This window comes from Erithacus rubecula, assembly GCF_903797595.1.
Source record: "Erithacus rubecula genome assembly, chromosome: 16".
NCBI lineage: Eukaryota > Metazoa > Chordata > Aves > Passeriformes > Muscicapidae > Erithacus > Erithacus rubecula.
In genome coordinates, this window is record NC_136668.1 from 5,388,300 (window position 1) to 5,408,123 (window position 19,824).

At 38.9% G+C, this 19,824-nt stretch overlaps 1 protein-coding gene across 4 annotated transcripts in view; it reads left to right on the forward strand.

Annotated features, from left to right (window-relative positions):
* TENM2 (teneurin transmembrane protein 2) overlaps window positions 1–19,824 on the forward strand; it is a gene marked incomplete at its 5' end in the record, with an annotated part of 475,212 nt that overhangs the window by 376,236 nt on the left and 79,152 nt on the right. For all 4 annotated transcript variants that reach the window (XM_079319918.1, XM_079319917.1, XM_079319915.1 and 1 more), the window contains 2 exons: window positions 14,059–14,253; window positions 19,523–19,723. In XM_079319918.1, the coding sequence (XP_079176044.1) occupies window positions 14,059–14,253; window positions 19,523–19,723 (396 nt within the window). The remainder of the gene's footprint in view (window positions 1–14,058; window positions 14,254–19,522; window positions 19,724–19,824) is intronic.

Consider the following 19,824-nt stretch of genomic DNA (forward strand, 5'->3'; position numbering starts at 1 on the left):
GTATAAAAAGAAGGGTAGGTTTTTTTAAATTTCTTTTTATTTCTTTTGCAACACCTATTTAGTTTGAAATAGTTATAAAGCTGAAAAATGTAGTCTCTCTCTTTTTAAGCTTATTCTAATGGATTTGCTGTTTGCACTACAGTAAGAGTTCCTAACATTACCATTTTCTTTGTTATGTATTGGCTATTAATCTCTGTATAAAAAATGTAAAAAGCTGTCAATTATTAGGTAAGTAAGGTATAATTGCTAGAAATAGCAACTCTTGCATTTTTTCAGCTGTTATCTAATTTCAAGACTCATCTTGCTCTGAGGCTTTTCAGAGGCTTCTTGCTTGGACAACAGTGCAATAATGGTTTTTTACCCATTGAATACACTGCTTGAAACTGGTCTCTGTGCCACGTCCAGAATACTCCCAGTGCCATACAGTGTTCTGGAGTGATTGCAATGGGGACAACACAAAATTTTGGAGTGCTTCCTGCAGAACAACTCAGTACTTGGTTCATTGCTGTAGAGCACGTGGCTCACAGGAATGAATGATGTCCAGCACATGTTGTGTATAGGAGTGTATATTTGCTCTCTATGTGAGTCAGGGAAACACTATTTGTCATCATAACTTGGCTCAAAATTTTAGGAACTGGAAATAGCTTAGGCAGACAGAAGCTCCTCAGACTCTGAAGGAAAGTGAGGGGATACTGAATCCCCTTTTTGCTTTGCCTGTCCTGCATGTGGCCTCACAGAAGAGATGGGAGCAGTGGTGGGGCAGCACTTGGGGCCTTCCATGGCACAGTCAAACTGAGGAATGGGTGTTGGACTATTCAAATTGCTCCCTGCAAATGCCATAACAGGTTATGGATCAGACAAGGGAGGGAGGGTGGATCAAACACCGTGATGCCATCACCTGATGGATTTGCAGAGCAAAGAGCTGGAGAGGAACAGCAGTGTAGGAAAAATGCAGGTTTGTGCCATTGTCAAGATACTGCCTTGAGCAATAATGTAAGATATAGCTGACCTATTTTGGTTAATCCTTTACATGCTAAACAAATAAAAGCAGCCCCTGACTCCAGGGATGTACCACCTCAATACAATTTTAAAGGGAATGAGTGGGAAACAATTGACAGATATGAAGATACAGGAAAAATAGTGGTATTGCCATGTTACAAACACATCAGCAGTGTGACTGCTGTCAGGCAGTTTTAAAGAGGGGTGATGGGACAGATAACATCTTGTGGATAATGGAGAGCAAATGGGACTTCAGAGGGGAGACTGAGCATGGGAAACCACTTGGAAAAAAAAAAATTCTAAAATTTTACTTCCAAAAGCATCCTATCCTAACTCCTAGAAAGGTTAAAGTCAGAATTCAAGCAAGTGGGTGGTGTGGGCTGAATGGAGTCTGTAAATGATGTTAGAGCATGAAGCTCATGTTCCATAAAATAAAAAACCTGAAACAAGACTGGGAAAGAAGAGCCATACAGATGAAGGTTAGATTAATAAATTAACAATATGATTATTGAAGCAGTGTTTCATGTAAACATGGCTGAATAAAGCTGAATTTATTAATGAGGAGAAAAAGGTGTTTATTTAATGTTGATTTTATTTACTGGAAGCCAGGGCAGAATTCTGACATAGAGATGCAATGCAAAAAATAGTCTGTAAAAACTTTGTCAAAGCCTGAATGTGAGGCAAAAAAATGAATGAAAAAAAGAATGAATCCAGACTATGAACCTAATGAAACTATTGAAAGATACTTTCATTATCATTAAGAAATGAATGATGGTATTTTCCAATTTGATAGAGCAAGAATGCAGGGTAGGGCTGAGAAGAAGTGAGATAGAGAAAAAAAGATAAAGAAGAAAAAAATATTGGTAAGCATTTTATATGTTCCTAATCATAGCATGTATCATCTTAGGCTTAAACTGTACTGTTGAAGGAAGAAAAAAAACGTGTGCTTTTCTCTGGAAATGCTGCGTTCCTGACTTGTCACCCACACATATCTCACATCCTTTTTTGCAGTTGACAGAATTCAGCATGTTCAGCTTCTCTCTTTGTATGGCTTTCTGGGTGGGTTTGTTTTTGGGTTCTGTGTATTTATGTGTGTATGTGTGCCAACTTCTGAGCGTGTGCAGCAGCAGCACAGCCCTGGCTTGTCACTCAAATCTCCTCTCACAGTGGGTGGAAGCATCATTTTGATACTTGAACAGACAAGGCTGTCTTTGGCAGTGCTCCCCTCCAGCAGTTCCCACCTCTCTGACTCAGTACTTTAAAATGCCTTTGTTATAAATTGTCTTCTCATTTTCCCAGTCTCATGTTTTATTAGCAGGCTATTTTCATTTCTTGCAAACTGGTCATGTCCTCAATTGCCTTCCAGGTTTGTATGTACATAGCAGTGATTGCCTGCCTGCCCTTAATTTCTTTTAGTTTTATAGAACTGGATTACACTCTAAAAAGGGGCTTGTGCCATTAACTCTGCCTAAAATTAATTACAGAATAAATAAACAAACCTGTAAACTATTTTGACAATGACTGACAGCCGTTGCTGTCTATCAGCTGCTGGCTTGCCTGCATGAAATGAGATAGTAGCTTTGATCCAGTGTCAGGTACACAGGGAGAGCCAACACAAAATCCATCACTGCAACTCTTTCTAATTGGCAATTTAAACAGGAGCCAAGGGCTGCAGGGGTCACAGGCTGAGTTCTGTCAGATTGTTAGAGGTCATGGCTCCAGAAGGGGCTCAGGGCACACAGCAAGAGGAGACACAGTGTCTAGTCTGCAGCTTCCCTCATCAATCCTCATGGATCCTCTTGCAGATTAGAAGTAAGAGCAGGGGGCTGGATGGTCTGGACTCTGTAATTCTACAATAGATACTTGTTAAATTTCTGTTACAACACAGGGCATTTAACATCCTAACATTTCACTGCTGCTTAGGAATGTGTACCTGTCCCCCCATATGGTGTAGATGGAACAGCACTGGCAGCACTCAGATTTCTCCCTTCTCTGCAGCAGGCTGGAACTGGTGCTCATACCCTCTGCATTCTTTGTAAGAGAATATTTGCAAAGTTGAAATAGAACACAGGAGCTGCTTGTAGTGTTGGGAATATTTGAGGCAACAGACTTTATGAATGTAGGTTTCAACAGGCAAAAGTTTAATTTTGCATTGTTCTTAAAATTTCTATGGCTTCAGCTGATTCCAGTATTGAATTTAGGGTTATAAAGAATTTATCTGCAGAATATCTTGTCGTGAATAATTTTAAGTGGGGATTCTCCTGCTGTTTAGAAGCAACCCCTTCATTCTTTTTGTTATGGTTAGCTCTCTACAGGGCAACAAAAATACAAAGAAATGTATTTTATGTTGTTAAATACTCCTAATAGTTGCATCTCATGTAGCAATTTATTTGCATGTTTTCAGCATTAAACCGCCAGTAAACATACAGGAAAATTTGTGCATGTGAACTACATTGTTCACTCATGTTTCTGAATTCCTGCTGCAGCCTATGAGCTTGAAATTATGTATGATTCCTTTTGCCAAAGAGCCTGTAGGATAGTGGTGCAGCTAAGAAGTCAGATTTATTCTGCAGGAGAAACTTTCAGACAAGGCTAAAAGGATAAAAAAACCAACAAAAAAAAGGGGGGGGGGCAATATTGAGGAATTTGGCAATGAAGGAAGAAGAAAATGATTGATAGAAGTCACTGATGCCAGTGATGGACAAAACATAATAGTTAAAAAAGTGGACATTAAGGAATTATAAATCTCTGATTTCAGCAAACACTTGGGTATTTTTATGTGATCATTCACTACCCCACCTGGAGAAACTCAGAGACCAAAGAGAGCCACAGGCAGTAAGTACTGTAGCTGAGCTGGAACCAAATTTTATTGGCTTAGTATTATAAGAAAGTTTGCTTTGCTCATGTCCAAGATGGAAAGCACATAAAAACACAGTAAAATCTTATTAATGGATTTTTCTTCAACAGCATTATGTAATATTTTCATACTTAATAAAAACTGAGTACATTTATTTGATGTCTCACAGCTGCCTTTGAAGACTACTATTATCAGTTACTTCTTTCTCTTCCCTTCTTATACATGTGCAGCACAAACACATCTATTTCCACAAATATTTTCTGTTTCAATGGAGTTCCAAAAAGAAGAATATTTCAAAAGGTTCTGAGTGCAGCAAGGAAGTGGACATCCATATAAATACATGCTGGACAAAAAACATTGTGCAGCTTAGTTCTGGGCAAGCCAAAAATCTTTTTTCCTTCATAATGCTTCCATTGGTGGCCAAGAATTTCTCTGCTCCGACTCAGCTCTTCACTCTGCTGAGCTGAATTGTGCTCGCTGTGTTGTATGCCTTGTAATTTGTTTTTGTGTTTAATTGGTTAGCTTATATAATTCTGTTGCAGTCTACAATTTGGTTTTACTTTGCTTTGTCTCCCTGGAATTGTACTGGTGTTTGTTTATTTCATTAAGTTCTAAGGGTTCATCTTGGCAGGTGTGTAGGGATCATCTTGGAGTCCTTGTGATGTTGGTAAATGTCATTGAAGGGACTATGATTAAGTAGCATTGTAAATCACATTCTAGAAATACAGCTGTTGTCAGACATCCTTAGACATTTGCCATCCCTGAATAACAGAAACAGCCCTGAATCATAGCTTTAGATTTCAGCATGCATGACTTTCTTCACACCTACACTTTGTCTGCATTTGAAACTGTAATTTAGGTATTTTTTCTATATTTAGTCCTTACTCCAGTAAGATTAAATTCAGTTAACTGTCATCCCCCTTCACTATCTCAAACAAACAGAAAAATCTCTAATTCAAATGTAGAAAAAATGTTTCAATATCTGCAGTTAATGTGGAACTCTGCAGTTAAACATGTTATGATTTAACTTTTATGGTAAATTTAACAAGGCAAGTAATAGTAACTAAAATGAGATCAAACCAGCCTGTATTTTAAATACCCTGAATGCTGCAGTCTGTGGGTGCAGTCCTGCATCTACTGGACTGCTGTTTAGCCAGAGCTAAGCCACTACTAGAGGACCAATAGTTTTTACAGTATTCACTAGGAAAGGTGTAAAACTTACCAAAATATTTGAAGAAATATTTCACTTTTTTTGTTCCTTCTTCTAGAAGTGTTAGTGACTTCATGCTGTTAGTGCTTTCTGTTATGAATCACAACACTTATGTTTGGAAAGGAATTTCTGGTATTTGATATTTGCCTTTACTGCTGTTTTTTGTGAGCTTGAAGCATCATCCCTTTGATTCCTCAGTGACTTTCCACTGAGACAGCAACCAAAACCTCTGAAATAGTTTAGTTTTGCTTTCCTCCACAGTTTTCCTAGTGATGAAGTTATCAAAACATACGAATGAGTATCTACATGCCTGTCTATGACAGTAGCTGATTTCAACATCTGTTGGTTTCCATCTGTTGGTGGGAAGTAAAACTTGTTTCTCTGCATGGTCTTTTATTGACTTCACTGCTTATATCTAAAGCAGGAATTTCACAGCTCTGATTCTGTGTTACCCACAAAAAAGAGTTGGTTTGGTAGCTTTGGGTTTTTTCCTTCCTTTTCAAAGGCATAAAGTAAGTGGCAAACTGATCAGTCTCATTCTTCTGTGGTAAATCAGAACCAGAGCAAGAGAACTTGGATTTCCTTGAATGTATTGATGCACGTGAAAAAGATTAAACTGTGCTGCTCTTAAATGGTGTAGCAGGGAGGGAGGAGCTGATCTGGGCTGGCTGGAAATCATGTCCATGTCCTGTGTGGGAACTGCAGTGTTCCCTTAGCACAGGCAGTGACAGTGGCAGAGCTTCTGCCATCGTGGAGAAAGGAGCAACCAGGCTGACAAGAGCTGAATCCACAATGTACTGACCAGACACAGTCCTCAGGACACCTGACTGCTGGCACAGCTAGCTGATTTATCAAGTGTCAGTGCACTCAAATGTCTTCTTTTGTCTCCATCTCCAGTTTGTTTTATGCCGCTTGAAATTCTGTTTTTATGTGCAACTGTGACTTCTCCAGTGAGACAGAACAGTGGTCTCTTTCCCTCCCCCTGAAGCACTCCAATATCTTTATCCAAGATCTTTGTTGGTGGTTAGTGAGATTGTTTAAGCTTGTCTTCACCAGAGCAGAAATGGTGCTTCAGTTCTCTCAATCCACCCTTAAAATAGTTCTGAGGTATTTGATATTGGCTTAGTTTTGATTTCCTTATTTTTACAGACTGCATTGTTATTATCACTGAAAATATTATAGGGATTAAATAATCAAGCAAATTTTACTTGTACCAACTGACAAAACTCGAAGAGATAATTTTTAAAAAATTGTTGTCTTTCTAGAAATTGGTGCTAGTATGGGAAGACACATTTGTATTTCTTGATAGATTTTTTGTAACAGTTATTAAGCAAAGCAATTATGTAATGGAAATAGATACTTTGTACAATGGTACAGGAGGTAACAGCAAGTGTTAGCTTTTTGACAGATAGTCTAACACTGAAGGCACCAGAAAAAATACGACCTTGGTGATAAATTTGGGCCTAAGCAAAAGTTTGCTGAGTGTTCAGAAGAATGTAAATATTAATTGTGCAGTTAATGCTGTCCAGTCACTTCTATAAAAATCATGCCATTTTTTTTGTAGAACAGCTTAAGTACTTATCGATTGAGAACTTCTATAACTCCCAAAATGGAGGCATCCCCATATCTCTACAGGTATTTTAAATGAATTGAATTAATCATAGGCTTAAAAGTCTCTAGTGATCTTCGTTAAGTTTCCTGGGTTTAATTAAAACATCTGTGCAGTTTTAATTTATCGATTCATCCAACTCATATGTCATGTTTTTAACACACCCCAGCATGCTCTGCATCATTTTTAACCCAATTTCCACTTAACTAAAGCAATTAAATTCACCCCGGATTAATTAAAGCATCCATACTTTAGTGCTTAAGTCAGCGTGTGCTGCTTTCCCCAAATGGTTTCTGAATGTCAGAGATTTGACACACCTGATGGGTTTTTTGTTCTTCTGGAAATTCTTCTGTGGGTTTCCTCCTTGCTCGCTAATGTGCAGTTTGGCAGAGCTTGGGAGCTTGGTAGGGCTGGGTTTGGGCAACTGGAGTAGGGAGAGAAGAACTGAACTGCTGTGAGAGATTCCCTCTTGATGCTGCCCTGGTGCCTGCCAGGGCAGAGCAGCACTAGTGCTAAACCATTTAAATTAGTTCTGTAGTCAAAGCAGTTTCATGAACTACTAAACCACCTCATGTCAGAGACAGTTCCTTGTGGTTGTTCATTCTCCTGCTTCTGGGTCAATTTCTAGAAGATTACTTCTGCTTGGAAGAGCACAAGCTCTTAGAGCAACCTGAAAGACTTTGTAGATCTTTCTAATTGTCACTGTTCTTACTCAGCCTGATGGGAGTTAGTGAATTTAGTGATCTCTGAAGAGCTGCCAGACTAGTCAAACACCATTCTTCCTGCTTGTGCAAATAGTAGGTTTGTAAGGCACAAAGAGCAAGTGAGAGAAAACACTCTTGGGTTCATTCAGTCTCCCATTCCAGGATTATTTTCTTGGCCCTTATTTTGCTAGGAGTGGAGCAGCTTCTCAGAAGGAAAGTAGTATAAAATTAGTATAGATTAATAAATGAGAAACAACATAAACCATGAAGTGGTCTTAGAAGTTATTTCAGATTTTTGTGTCTACAAATGAACTTCAGTAAAAACTGATAGGTTGGCAGACAATGAGTAAAATGTGCATTTAACTTATTAAAATAGGTTTAAATGGAAAATATGAATGGAAGTGTTGTCAAACAAAACCATTGCATCAGAATGCAACTGAATAGATTTATGTATCTCCCAATTTTTGTAAATGTCTGTGGGAAAATACTTGGTGCAAGGGTTATGGTAATTTAGGGCAAATATTTGGTGTAATATGGGTTGTATAATAAAACAAGGGATGTCTCGGTACTTTTTTGTTTATAATATTAATGTAAAATCTAGAGCCAACATTTTGAATCAAGTTGACAGCAACTAATTTTTTAATAACTGGGCTGATTTTCTAAAATGCAAATGCTCTCGATTCCTTTGGGTATAGTGATTTTTGTTGATACAGATTAAGACTGCTCATACATAAATAGGTATGACTTCATTTTAGGAGAACAGGAACTTGATTGCAACTTTTTCAGTGAAGCTAAAATTATTTGGGGCTTTAGTAAACAGTTACAGGATTCAACTCTTGCATCAGTAAAACTCATCTTCACCTGCTTACTTATTAATCTAATTTGTTCATTGAAGAGAAATTAATATGTGTAGTGTAAATGCTGCATATGCATCCCAACCCTGAAGACCAAACAGAGAAAAATGCCAGGACGGTGTGACTCTGCTCTCATCTATCAGCTTAGGAACCAGGCAGTTGTACACAACATTTGTCTTGGCTCTTTCCTCTATTTCTGCTCCAGTTTGGAGCTGACCTGGAGTGCATTTATAGGCTTCAGATTAGACTGTCAAAAACTGGAATCTGTCTTCTTTATATGCTGGCAAAATCATGCATAATCTCTCAGCAGTAGCAGCCTAATCTCTGCTAAAAGGAAGTCCAAGTGTGAGGTATTACAGAGCCTGAATTAATTATCCCCTAGAGGAGCTGCACCCAGAAGGGCTGCTGGGAAGGCTCAGTGCTAAGAAGTTTGACCTACATCTGTCTTCAGTTCAATTCCTGGTGGTCAGTGAAAAAAAGAGAACAACTTTAGTTTCATTATGCAAGTGTGGATTTCACTCCTTAATGTAACAAGGATTTTGTGCAATTCCATGTCCAAAGAACATAGCAAAAAATCAGTTTAGTGATTTTTTTATGACTGAAATTTACTTCCTCCTCCTAAACAGGAGCACCTACAGATTAAAAAGAAAAAATAAATTCTTAGGTGTAGCAAAATTCTCTACAGTTCAACAAGGGTTGAACATACTTTACATAGGAATATAAATAGTGTCTCTTCCAAATGGTTGGTTGTTTTTGGGTTTTTTTCTGAATGTGTTTATTTGTTTAGAGGGAAGTAAAGCTTGGCTGAGACAAAAATTCCATTTCACCCAGGATTTCAGCTATGATGGTGACATACAGCAGATAGCTGAGGGAGAGTAAAAATTTTATTTGCCTTTGTTTCTTCTACATTAAATTCTTCTGGTTCCAGGGACAGTGTGTGCTAGGACTTTCTACAACAGATGAAGCCTCTTTGTGTTCAGATTTTCACTCCATTAATTTTTTGGAATTCTATGATCAATCACAGAGTGTTCTTCCATGGGCTTTAATTTGTCAAATAATCTTGTTAAAATTGTTTGATGGAACAGGCAGCAGTACTCAGGCACTGTAGATGATTTCTAAGTGCTCTTTTCGTTCAGTCTTAAGCTCACACTTGAACACTTGGTCATGATTTTCTATACTACTTACATGGTGAACAAAAAGCCAAGCTCATCTTTTTTGCACATCTTTTTTACTTGTGGTAAGAAGAATGTGGTTTCTATGCAAGATGGAGGCTTGCAAGCATTATGGATACAAACTTTCTGGCCCTTACCCAAATACCACCACTTGGCACAGTTTTTTTGTCATGGGCATCTCACCACAAAATTCTGTGGTATGCACATTAAAAAACTAGATGGGACTGAAAATTATTTTCTTTCTCTGCCATGTTTGAAAATTTACATTTGAATGTAAAGCTGAGTTGCTTGCAAAATAAGAATAATATAAGGGCATTGCTTTTGACTTGGTCCAGGACACGGAAGCATTGTAGATGCAAATTCAAAAACTTTTCCAGTCTGCATGTATTTGTGCCAAGAGACTCAAATAACTTTGAAGAGAAACACACTAGATTATCTATTTTGTGAGGAGGAACGGGGAAAAGTCTGCAGTAGAGAGCTGACAGCCTAGACCTAGTGGTGCAGGACTCTGCACCAGGGGAATGTTTGCTCTACAGCAAGAGAGACCAAACCAGAACTCTGCCTTCACATCCTGCTTGGAGCTGCAATAGCAGGGGAAGGCCTCTCTTCCCAGCAGCTGTGTAACTAATCCAAGTTCTTCAACAGCCTCCAAGAGTTTGTCTCCTCAGGTATCCTTTGCTGTTGTCTTGCCATGCTCTGGAAGAACTGCTCTGGTGAGTGAGTGTGTGTGAGCACTGGAGGGGGATGCAAGGGCTGTGTACCCAGACTGCAGCTGGGATACTCGTGGTTGTCAAATGCCAGACTCTTTGGGCATTTGGCCATTTCCTCTCCTCATCCATGTGTAATAGGCTGGTACCAAACCACCTTTCCTCATGCATCAGGGAATATGAACATAACTCCAAAATAGCCTCTAGAGAGAGGACTTTTAGAGGGATGTTTGGCTTGTCTTTCCTGCTCAATCAATATTCTCAAATACGTGCAGCCTGCAGGACTCAAGAGTTCTGCAATGTTTGTTCATCAGCTGAGCCCCATGTTAAAAATACTCTGATTTTGTCCAAACATCAGTAAAGGGTGTAATCCCATAACCAAAGAAAGTTTAGGGTTAATAGCTGTTGTGCTTATCCAAACCTCACTCAGGATATGTCCCCTTGGGCCCAAGTTGCCTGAGTGTTGCCATAAGTACTGCTGAAGACCTTTGTCCACTTTTTGCCAGTGCTGGTGTAAGATATGCTATCAATCTCTCCACAGAGATGAGATGGAACTTGGCTTTTTCATCACATAAACCACCTTCCTGTGCATTGCTTCCACAGGCTTTGAACAATCAGTTCTGTCCTGGACCAGAAGCCATCCACTGCACAAGCAGACCTAGATAATAAGAACTCCAGAACATTCTTGAGGTGTTTGCACATCAGCTGAAGCTGCCAGGATGGAAAATGAGAGTGGACTGTTTGGGTCTCCTCCTGCAGCAATATGATGCAGCAAATAGGCATAGTAGAACTCTTTAGGCCTGTTCTCTATAGAAAAGCAGCTTGATTCTCTTCCTCACACAGGATATAAACCCATATATGACCCTATAAACTCACAGCAAAAACAGTCATGAAGAACTGCTTATTACAGCAGCAGCAAACCAACTTCTTACAATAACATAGACCTTCTTGCATTCTTGATTACATGTTTCTCCTGCAATCTTAGTGACATGGCAGTCTTGGAAATGCTAAAATCTGTCCCAGAATCTCTGTCATTTTTTGTATTCTCAAAGTGCTATTCCTATAGTTTGCAGAATAACTCCAGTAGAGGGTTGTAGATTAAGATGTAAATTGCAAATGTCTTAATCTTAACTGTACCCACTTCATCTCTAAGGTTAAGTGACAGATTCTGTTGTTTGTCCAAAGTCAGTTCTGATGTCATTGGCCTCGTGACCATCCTGGCAAACCCTTGAAGGCAGATTGCTGTTCAGTTTACAGACAAGCTTCACAATGACTGAATAGATCCATGAACCACAGCCAGACCTCTGACCTGATAGAAACATGGAGAGGAATGAAAAGCTGTGACATGGCTTTTAGCTTTTCTTAAATTCCTGAAGCACCATAGCAGAGTCAGGGAGCACTAAAAAAACTTCTGTGGGAGCTCTTTAGCCCAGGACTCAGCACTATCCAGTAACCTTTCTTCTGCCATACCAGACTCTGGTATTCCAGAAGCTGAACCCTGCAAATCCAGGTCAAAAGCAGGAGCTAAGAATGACTTACCTACAGACAAGTTCCAAATAGCAGGTACACATCACCTTTACCTGAACTTCAGTTATCCATTGCTTAATGAGACTTAGGGGCAAAGCAAGCAGAGAAGTGATCTTACAGCAGGTGTCTGGCACAGAATTACAGGTCCAGACCACTCTAGCTAGGTCTAGACTGGTCACAGTTAAGTGGCTTGGATGTTTTTGTTGTTTGATTTTCTCTTTTTATTTATTTTTGAAATAGTTTATTTCTGCCCAGTCCATCTTTCAAGAGTATGTGCTGTTTAAATAGAGTTATTGTCTTTATTTGAGTCTGCAAGCCAGAGGAGGGGTTTGCAGAGCAGAAATCCTTTCAGGAGTTAAGTCACATGTTGATCTGTAAAACAACAAAACAAAAAGACCTGTTCCTCACTTGTATCCAGGTTGTGAGTCAGCTTGAAGTTTTTGTCCTTATAACTACTTGAACAAATGTGGTTTTTCCAAAGAAACTGCCTAATGCCTCTCAGATTGTCCAAAGAAACTGCCTAATGCCCATGGATTCAATTAGAGTTCCTGGGACCTGTTCTTTCCATGTAGCTTTGTCAGAGTGTGCTGAGGAGCTGGGTGGCACAAACAAGTGTGTCCAGTGCAGTTGGGAATCCACACTGAGAAACCATCAGGGGTGACAGCTCTGAGTCTCTGCAGTGGCATGGAAACATGTAGAGAATTTGCATCCAGAAGTATTTACTTCCTTCTCTGGTGGACTTGACCAAAGGAACTGCAGGCTTAACCAGCACATAAAGGAGCTGAGGGGTGCCTTGTCCTAGAGAGGGAGATTTTTTGTATTAAAGTGAGTTCCAAATGAAAGATTACTGTCTGTACAATGTTTCAGGGTGTGCAAGAAGACACCAAGAAACTTGCCATTCATGATCACTCCAGGTCTTCAGGAGAGGCTGCCTTCTGCTCACTTGCCCAAAAATCCTCTACACCGTGCAAAGAGAGCAGGACAGAAATTATGCAGCCCATGTGTCTTTAGTCATAATTGAAATAATTCTCAGCCCTCTAAATTTTAGCCTACATTACAGGTTACAAATCTGAATTTTACTTTTTTCTGATCAATTTTTTCCCTTATCAAATAAGAAAATTCGTAAAAAATTCTACCCTGAAATGTGTTGTTGCAGCAGATCAATGGGACAGGTAAGATTAATAAGGATTGCAGGACTGAACAATGGAGAAGTTGAATAACTGGACCACTGCACATTTCTTTGTAGGAAATCAATTACTTGGGTTCTCCTTGATGATTCGGGTTAAAGGGATAATAGAAGCCAAGAAGACATTAGGACCTTTTAATGATTAATAGTAGCTTTTGAGTATATTTTTGGCACTGTAAAACTGGGTGTTCATTTCTAATTACTTTGAAGAGGGAAAAGACAGGGAAATACTTTTCTGTCTTTATCAAACTGCATCAGAGAAAAGAGCACAAAAGTGCTCCAAGCTTTTCTCAAAGACTCACTTCATTACTCCCATTTTCTGTTATTTCTCCATTATTTTTTCCATTTTCTGGCTAGTGACCACACACCCAGACTTTGACAGGCAGGGAAGTTCACAGATTGCCATGTTCCCAAGGGATACATGAGCACACAGGAGTGAATATGACTTAGTGAAACAAATTTATGCACCTGGGTTTTAATCAACCACTTGTTTCTTTCCATTGCTCTGCATATGTACAACATCTGATTCCTGGCTCCCAAGACCTACTGGCTACTTTTATTATTCATAGGCTTCAGTTCATTTGCATAAATGAATATTTGCTTAGAATGTCTTACCCCCTTGAATAATACAATGGTGAGGGGTAAGTATTAGTGGTGGTGCTTTCTTGCCAATACACACAGGGAAAAAGCTGCCACTGGGATTCAGGGAAACAGGGTTTAGCAGGGATAGTAGTGGCAAGGTGCATGTGTAGTAGCTGAAAGCTTGTGTCATCCTTGTGTTCAAGGTTCTTACACTGAAAACCAAAGGATCTAATAAAGTTTGGGGACATCACATTAAAGAAGTGCTATGGTAGAAGAAAGATGCCATAAAATAAGCTGTTGTGGGGACTGAATGTTTTGTGTTCTGTGAAAATGAGATGTTATCTAGAAAAACTAAGTGGAGTAATGTCAAACTCATATCTGTTCACATTACCTCATTGGTTATCCCAAACTTTATCAGTATTCTCCAGAGAATAGGAGTTGTATTCTCAGAATGCCAACACATGTGTGCCTTGTTAAATAGCAATTAAATTATTTGTTTGGGAAATTAAGTTCTAATCCACTATGAATTATCACAGATTTTTTTTTTCCCCAGAAAATGAATATATTTGATTACAAGTGGATTTTTAGTGTGCTTTTACACGATAACATACATGATCCTGTGTGCTGTTTTTCTTTCATTCCATTTTCCAGCTGCCTGCCCAGTTCTGTGCAGTGGCAATGGTCAGTACTCCAAGGGCACCTGCTTGTGCTACAGTGGCTGGAAAGGTCCAGAATGTGATGTGCCCATCAGCCAGTGTATTGACCCCTCATGTGGAGGTCATGGTTCCTGCATCGAAGGGAACTGTGTCTGTTCTGTGGGCTATAAAGGAGAAAACTGTGAGGAAGGTAGGATATTTCTTCTCTCTGTTGTTAGTTTGCTTTCTGGGTTCGGGACTTTTTTAATGGTTATGAAAAAAAGGAAAGAACAGAATAAAAATCTATGCATGAAACCACTACAGCAGATAAAAGGGTGAAAATGGAGTCTGTCACAATTTTACTGATCTATCAGAGTTCACACAAAACTTCAGACCTCCTGCATGCATTGCTTTGCAGTATTAAGAGTGTCTGCCACAAATAAACCTGAATAATTCCTTTGTTGAAGAGCAAAGAAAAATTTTTTCTAATGGATTATGTTTACTGAACAATTTAGATGTGAAATACAGAGGAAAAAGGAGCAATGGTAGACAAAATTGTGTAGTTTCAACTTCACACAAAGCACATATCAATCACTATTAAGACAGAAACTGATGAAAAATATTTGAAAGACTTGGATATCCATGTTACAGGCATAATGTGGGGCAAATTACTCTTGTTGGCTGCAATCATATGGGATTAAGGAAAGGTAGATGGCACAAACAATAACTGTCCTTTAAATGCAGAAAAGCTTTTCAGGTTGAAAGTGTCCAATTCCTTGAGTACGTAGAATGAACAGATTTTAAAAAATAACCCATGCAAAATGTGATCATAGATTAAGCTCAATAGTGGTTGTATTCACAGAGTTTTCTGTTAGAATGCACAACATAAATTGAACCACTTTTCCTTTTAAAATATATTACTGTGCTTCAGAGTTAATTAATCCTCCAAACAGAGAAGCAAGTTGAGTACTGAAGTGATAGGGTTGGGGTGTCATGCTGTTAGGACTGAGGAGTTCTCTCTGGGTTGTCCTGAATGGGTTACAGAGCTCTGGGGGTACTGTGTGTATCGATTTTTGTCTTGCCCTCTAGTAAACAGCTGTCTCTCCCATCAGAAAACAAAGGGAAGAAAACTGTTGATAAACAAACCGCAAAGGGTTTTATTCTCAGGACCACAGCCATCACCTTTAGGACAACATCCTGCATTAGTGGGAGTGAACTGGTGGTAAAAGGAAAAAAAAAAAAAACAAACCGAGGATCCTCACTGGTGGGACTGCAATTGCTTGTTCAGTTCATTCCTGTCACCTTCTTCCACTAAATCCTCTCAATACTGGTTGTTAGAGCTTTTCTCCAGAATTGACTTGAAGCCAAAAGTTTTTGTGTTGTTTTTATTGGATTACATTTTAAACTATATCCAGAAAATGCTGTAATTCCTTTTTTTTCCCTTAGAACTGATACTTCTCAGTTCAACCTGAGTGTGTGATACTAGGAGATATTAAAAAATATGAAATGCCTTGCTTTAACTATCATTCTCATCAAAATGAAAGATGGAAAAGACTGTCTAACAGACTCTACAGCACCCAATCTATTTTCCAGGAAGGCAGAACCTCTCTGGTACTAACTGCAATTGTTTGCTTGCTCTTACTCAGTTTTATGCATTTCATTGTATTTTCTGTTGTTGTATAAATGTTTGTGTTGTCAGAGAGGTTATGGTAGATACCCTAAAATGGTCTTTGTTTCATTTAATTCAGGAAATTTTACCTTGCAAGCCATTCCTCCCTCACTTGGATTGTAATTTCCAGCTCCTTGCATGGAATTCTCTCTCTGCTTTCAGTTCTCTACAATGTTTGTGGTCTGTCTGGGCCATGGATCCCCCTGGATCTATCTACTTTGGATCCCCAAACTCCTGTAAGAGAAATAGGCTCCTGTAGTGCTTAATCCATCTTATCCTCAGGTGAATGTTTGGAATGGTGAAGCACAAGGACATCAGCAGCTCCAGAGAAGTTTATAGAAAAAGCCAGTGCAGGCCTTTTTGCAAAGGTGTTGTATTAACTCCAGCCAAAATTGTGAACACAACAAAACAATCAGTCAACAGAGCTTTTTGGGAGGTGAATGGCTGTGTGAGATGGAAGGATATGTATTATTTAATCAACACTGTGCTTGGAAGGATACATTTCTTCCTAAAAAGATTAATGGGTTACAAAGACAGGAGATATCGATTGCAAACTTGGAAGGGGCCAATAACATGACAAGAAAGGTTAAAGTAACCTTTTGCATGTGTGATTGGGCAATAAATATGTCAATGAATTAATTTGCAAATAAATAAAAATCAACCACCATGTTTATACTCTAAAATTCCATTTATTTTGTATACATTTCTCACATTGAGTGCTATGGGAGAAAGGACACATTATGAAGTGGTGTCTCTCTAATTAATCACCTAGTTTTACTTGAAGTTTTTGCATGAATAGAATTTTTACACTTTTAATGGTGGAATGATAGAAATAATATTTCTGTATTTATATATAATATCTCCTCTATTGATTTGAACTTCCAAAAGGAATGGCAAAGGTTGATTTGTTTGCCATTTTCCAACTAGGATATTGAATTAGAATAAGTGGGTCAGCAATTTTTTTTTTCTTCCCAATAGCTTTTTCTCTCTGATATTCATCATGGTTATATTGTACAAACAATTTACCTGAAATGAAAGTGACACCAAAATCGATATTTTTGATGCACATTTTCTGCAGCATAAACAGTGTTTTTCTATTAACAAATTTGCACAGAAGATGAAGTGGGGCATTTGTCAGGCTTCATTCATTGTGCTTTTGGAGGGGGAGACACAAGTGAAATTGCCAAATTAGGTTAAGTTAAGGGTGGTTTTCTTGTCACTTTCCCAGTCGAGTCATTTTTCAATGACATTTAACTTCATAAGTGTAATTCATGGCTCTTTGGGGACTTCATGGTACATATTGTTCGGAAAACTCCTTGACCTCCTTTTTTGTCCTTAAGGATATAAATTGCTTTCAGTACCATTTTTTGTCAAATCTACAGAGGGCCCAATACTAAATGAGCTCTAATGATCTGAGCTGCCAGGGGGCTGTGAGTTCCAAGCCTAACGTGCTTGCTAAGGCGCGTTCTCCTTTGTTTAAACACCAAAGAGGGTCCATTTATAAATCCTGATTAAATACCATTGTAAACCCTGCTACACCTCAGCACCAGAACCTCTGCAACACAAGTCAGTGCAGTTCTATTGCAGGTAATCACATTATGCTAATTTCAACGGCGAGGATCTGGCCTGAGATGATAACTCTGAGCATGTATTAAAATAGAACGAGATTGGAGCTCAGAGTGAAAACTCTCCTCAGTTTAAACTTTGAAAGCTACTACTTACCCAGATGGTAGAACAAAACAGCTGTAAAGCACATTTGTCTAGAACAAAGGACAAAGGTGTTTGGTGTGTTATCCTGTAAAACAAGGGAGACTGGGGGCTTAGGGGCATTGACAGGCTCATTCTGTAGAAATAAATCAAAGCTGTATGAGCACTGTAATTCAGGATAGAGGGAAGACAGTTAATTTCTGTAGCAGAAGGTGGTGTTTTTCATATGCTCCACATTCCTTTCATTAGTGCTTTCATTTGAGAAGGAAGATGATACATTCCTGACAAGGAGAGTACATTATGACTTATCATTATCTCCTAAAGTTAGCTGTCCTATAACAATGTTATACACGTATTACCCTTCTATATTTTTTGTTGAAATATATATTCTATAAAAATCCAGAATAGACCAAATGTAGGGGGGAATAATCTTCATCCTTAAATCAGATTGACCTAAGTTTTTGTGTACTTTGCTTCTTTATTCAATCAGATTGTTTTATCGCAGCTCTATGTCCAGTGAGTTAAAAAGAAATTGTATAAAAGATGCTTTGTAAACTTCAGACAGGTTGTAATTTGGCTAAGCACAAAGGAGTAACAATGCAGGACAAGCACTCTGTGTAATTTAGAGCATCTTATGAATTATCTACTTTGAGGTGAACCACAAACCAATCTTGGTTTACCTATAAATACAAAATTGTTTATAATATTTTCATGTCCAATTAACTCAGCTTTAAATCTTAAAGAAAAAAAGGAAAAAGCAATCCAAAAATTATAGTCAATGTAATCATTAAAGTGAAAATCTTTACAGCAATTTATTCCTCTACTACTGTATTCTGAATTCTATACTACTGTATTCTGATAACTAATTTTATTGCATCTCTAAATGTGCCTGTCTCAATCCTCTGCCTATATCTAATCTACATACTTGCTTTAAATGTTCTGCAACTAAATAAAATAGTTTGACAAGGTTCTATGTTTATAGAAAAGTTGAGATTTGAAGGATCAAGTATTGTTCCCATCAGGTGGAGTGAAAATGTCTCTGCCTTAATTTAGAAGGATCAATTTGGAAAAGATGAGAGATAAATCACTTTCATTATAAACTCAGATCTTCCTGGAGCAGCGAGAATGCAAATCATTTTTGGTCCTGCTGTTGTGAGCTAATATATGCCAGTCATGAGATGAATTCAAGTTATTTAAGACTTGAATTTGACCTTGGCCTTCAATTCCACAGCAAAAGGCACTTGGTAAAGCCTCCATGTGGGTATTGGCAGTAAAGCATAGTATTGTTATAGCGATTCATGGTAGAAGATAAAAATTTGGAAACTCATAGTGTTACTGATAAAGTTTATTTGAAAACTTGAGCATTCCTTTATCAGACTGAAATAGCAACTGAAATTTCATTGCATCATTTTCCATCATAAAAATCTTCACCTTGTTGTTTATGGGTTAAAATCCATAACTGTTATCTGGTTTTTACTTCTTTAAGAGAAACAATCTGCTGGTTTAGAATATGGGTTGAAGTAACCAGGGCTCTCAGTTTCACAGCTCAGCTACTAATGGACCATGAATCAAACATTCAGAAGTGCCTGAATGATTAGGAGTCTAGATGAAAGCTACTGACATTTTGACTTCTGTGTACTTGAAATGGCTGTCCTAATGTTCAAACAATGCTCTAACATTTCAATAGTGATAATAGTTTTTATAAAGATACTCCAAATAAAAAAAATCCTTTAAAACTGCAATTCATAATTGAAATACAGTACATGAGTCATTGGAGTTTCAATGTATTTCAGAAGAAATGTCTCCAGGTTTATGTGTGGAACTCTTGACTATATGTTTATTCAAATGCTTTTTTTAAGCCTTCATGCTTATCCACCACAGCACTCCTGCAGCAAACTGCCATTGCACAGTCAAACCCTGCTTGATTTATTTAATATAAGATGTAAATTACTTCACTTCCCCATTCTCAGCCCAGGTACTAATACAACTCGGAGAATGACCTGGATTTTCTTTATTTGCGACAGCAGCTCGGACTTTGCAGGGCGGGTGTGCGGGCGGCGCTGGCGTGTGTGACGCCGGTGCCGGTGGTTTTTGTGTTCTGCAGTGGACTGCCTGGACCCCACGTGCGCGGGGCACGGGGTGTGTGTGAGCGGGGAGTGCCTGTGCGGCCCGGGCTGGGGCGGAGCGCGCTGCGAGCTGCCCAGAGCGCAGTGCCCGGAGCGCTGCAGCGGACACGGCTCCTACCTGCCCGACAGCGGCCTCTGCGCCTGCGACCCCGGCTGGATGGGCCCCGACTGCTCCGTCGGTAAGCGAGCCGCCCGGCGTGCTGCTCTCATCCTGCTCTGTTGTTCGAATGTTGATGCGAAATGCAGCAAAAATCGAGGAAGTTGCCTTCGTTACACTTGT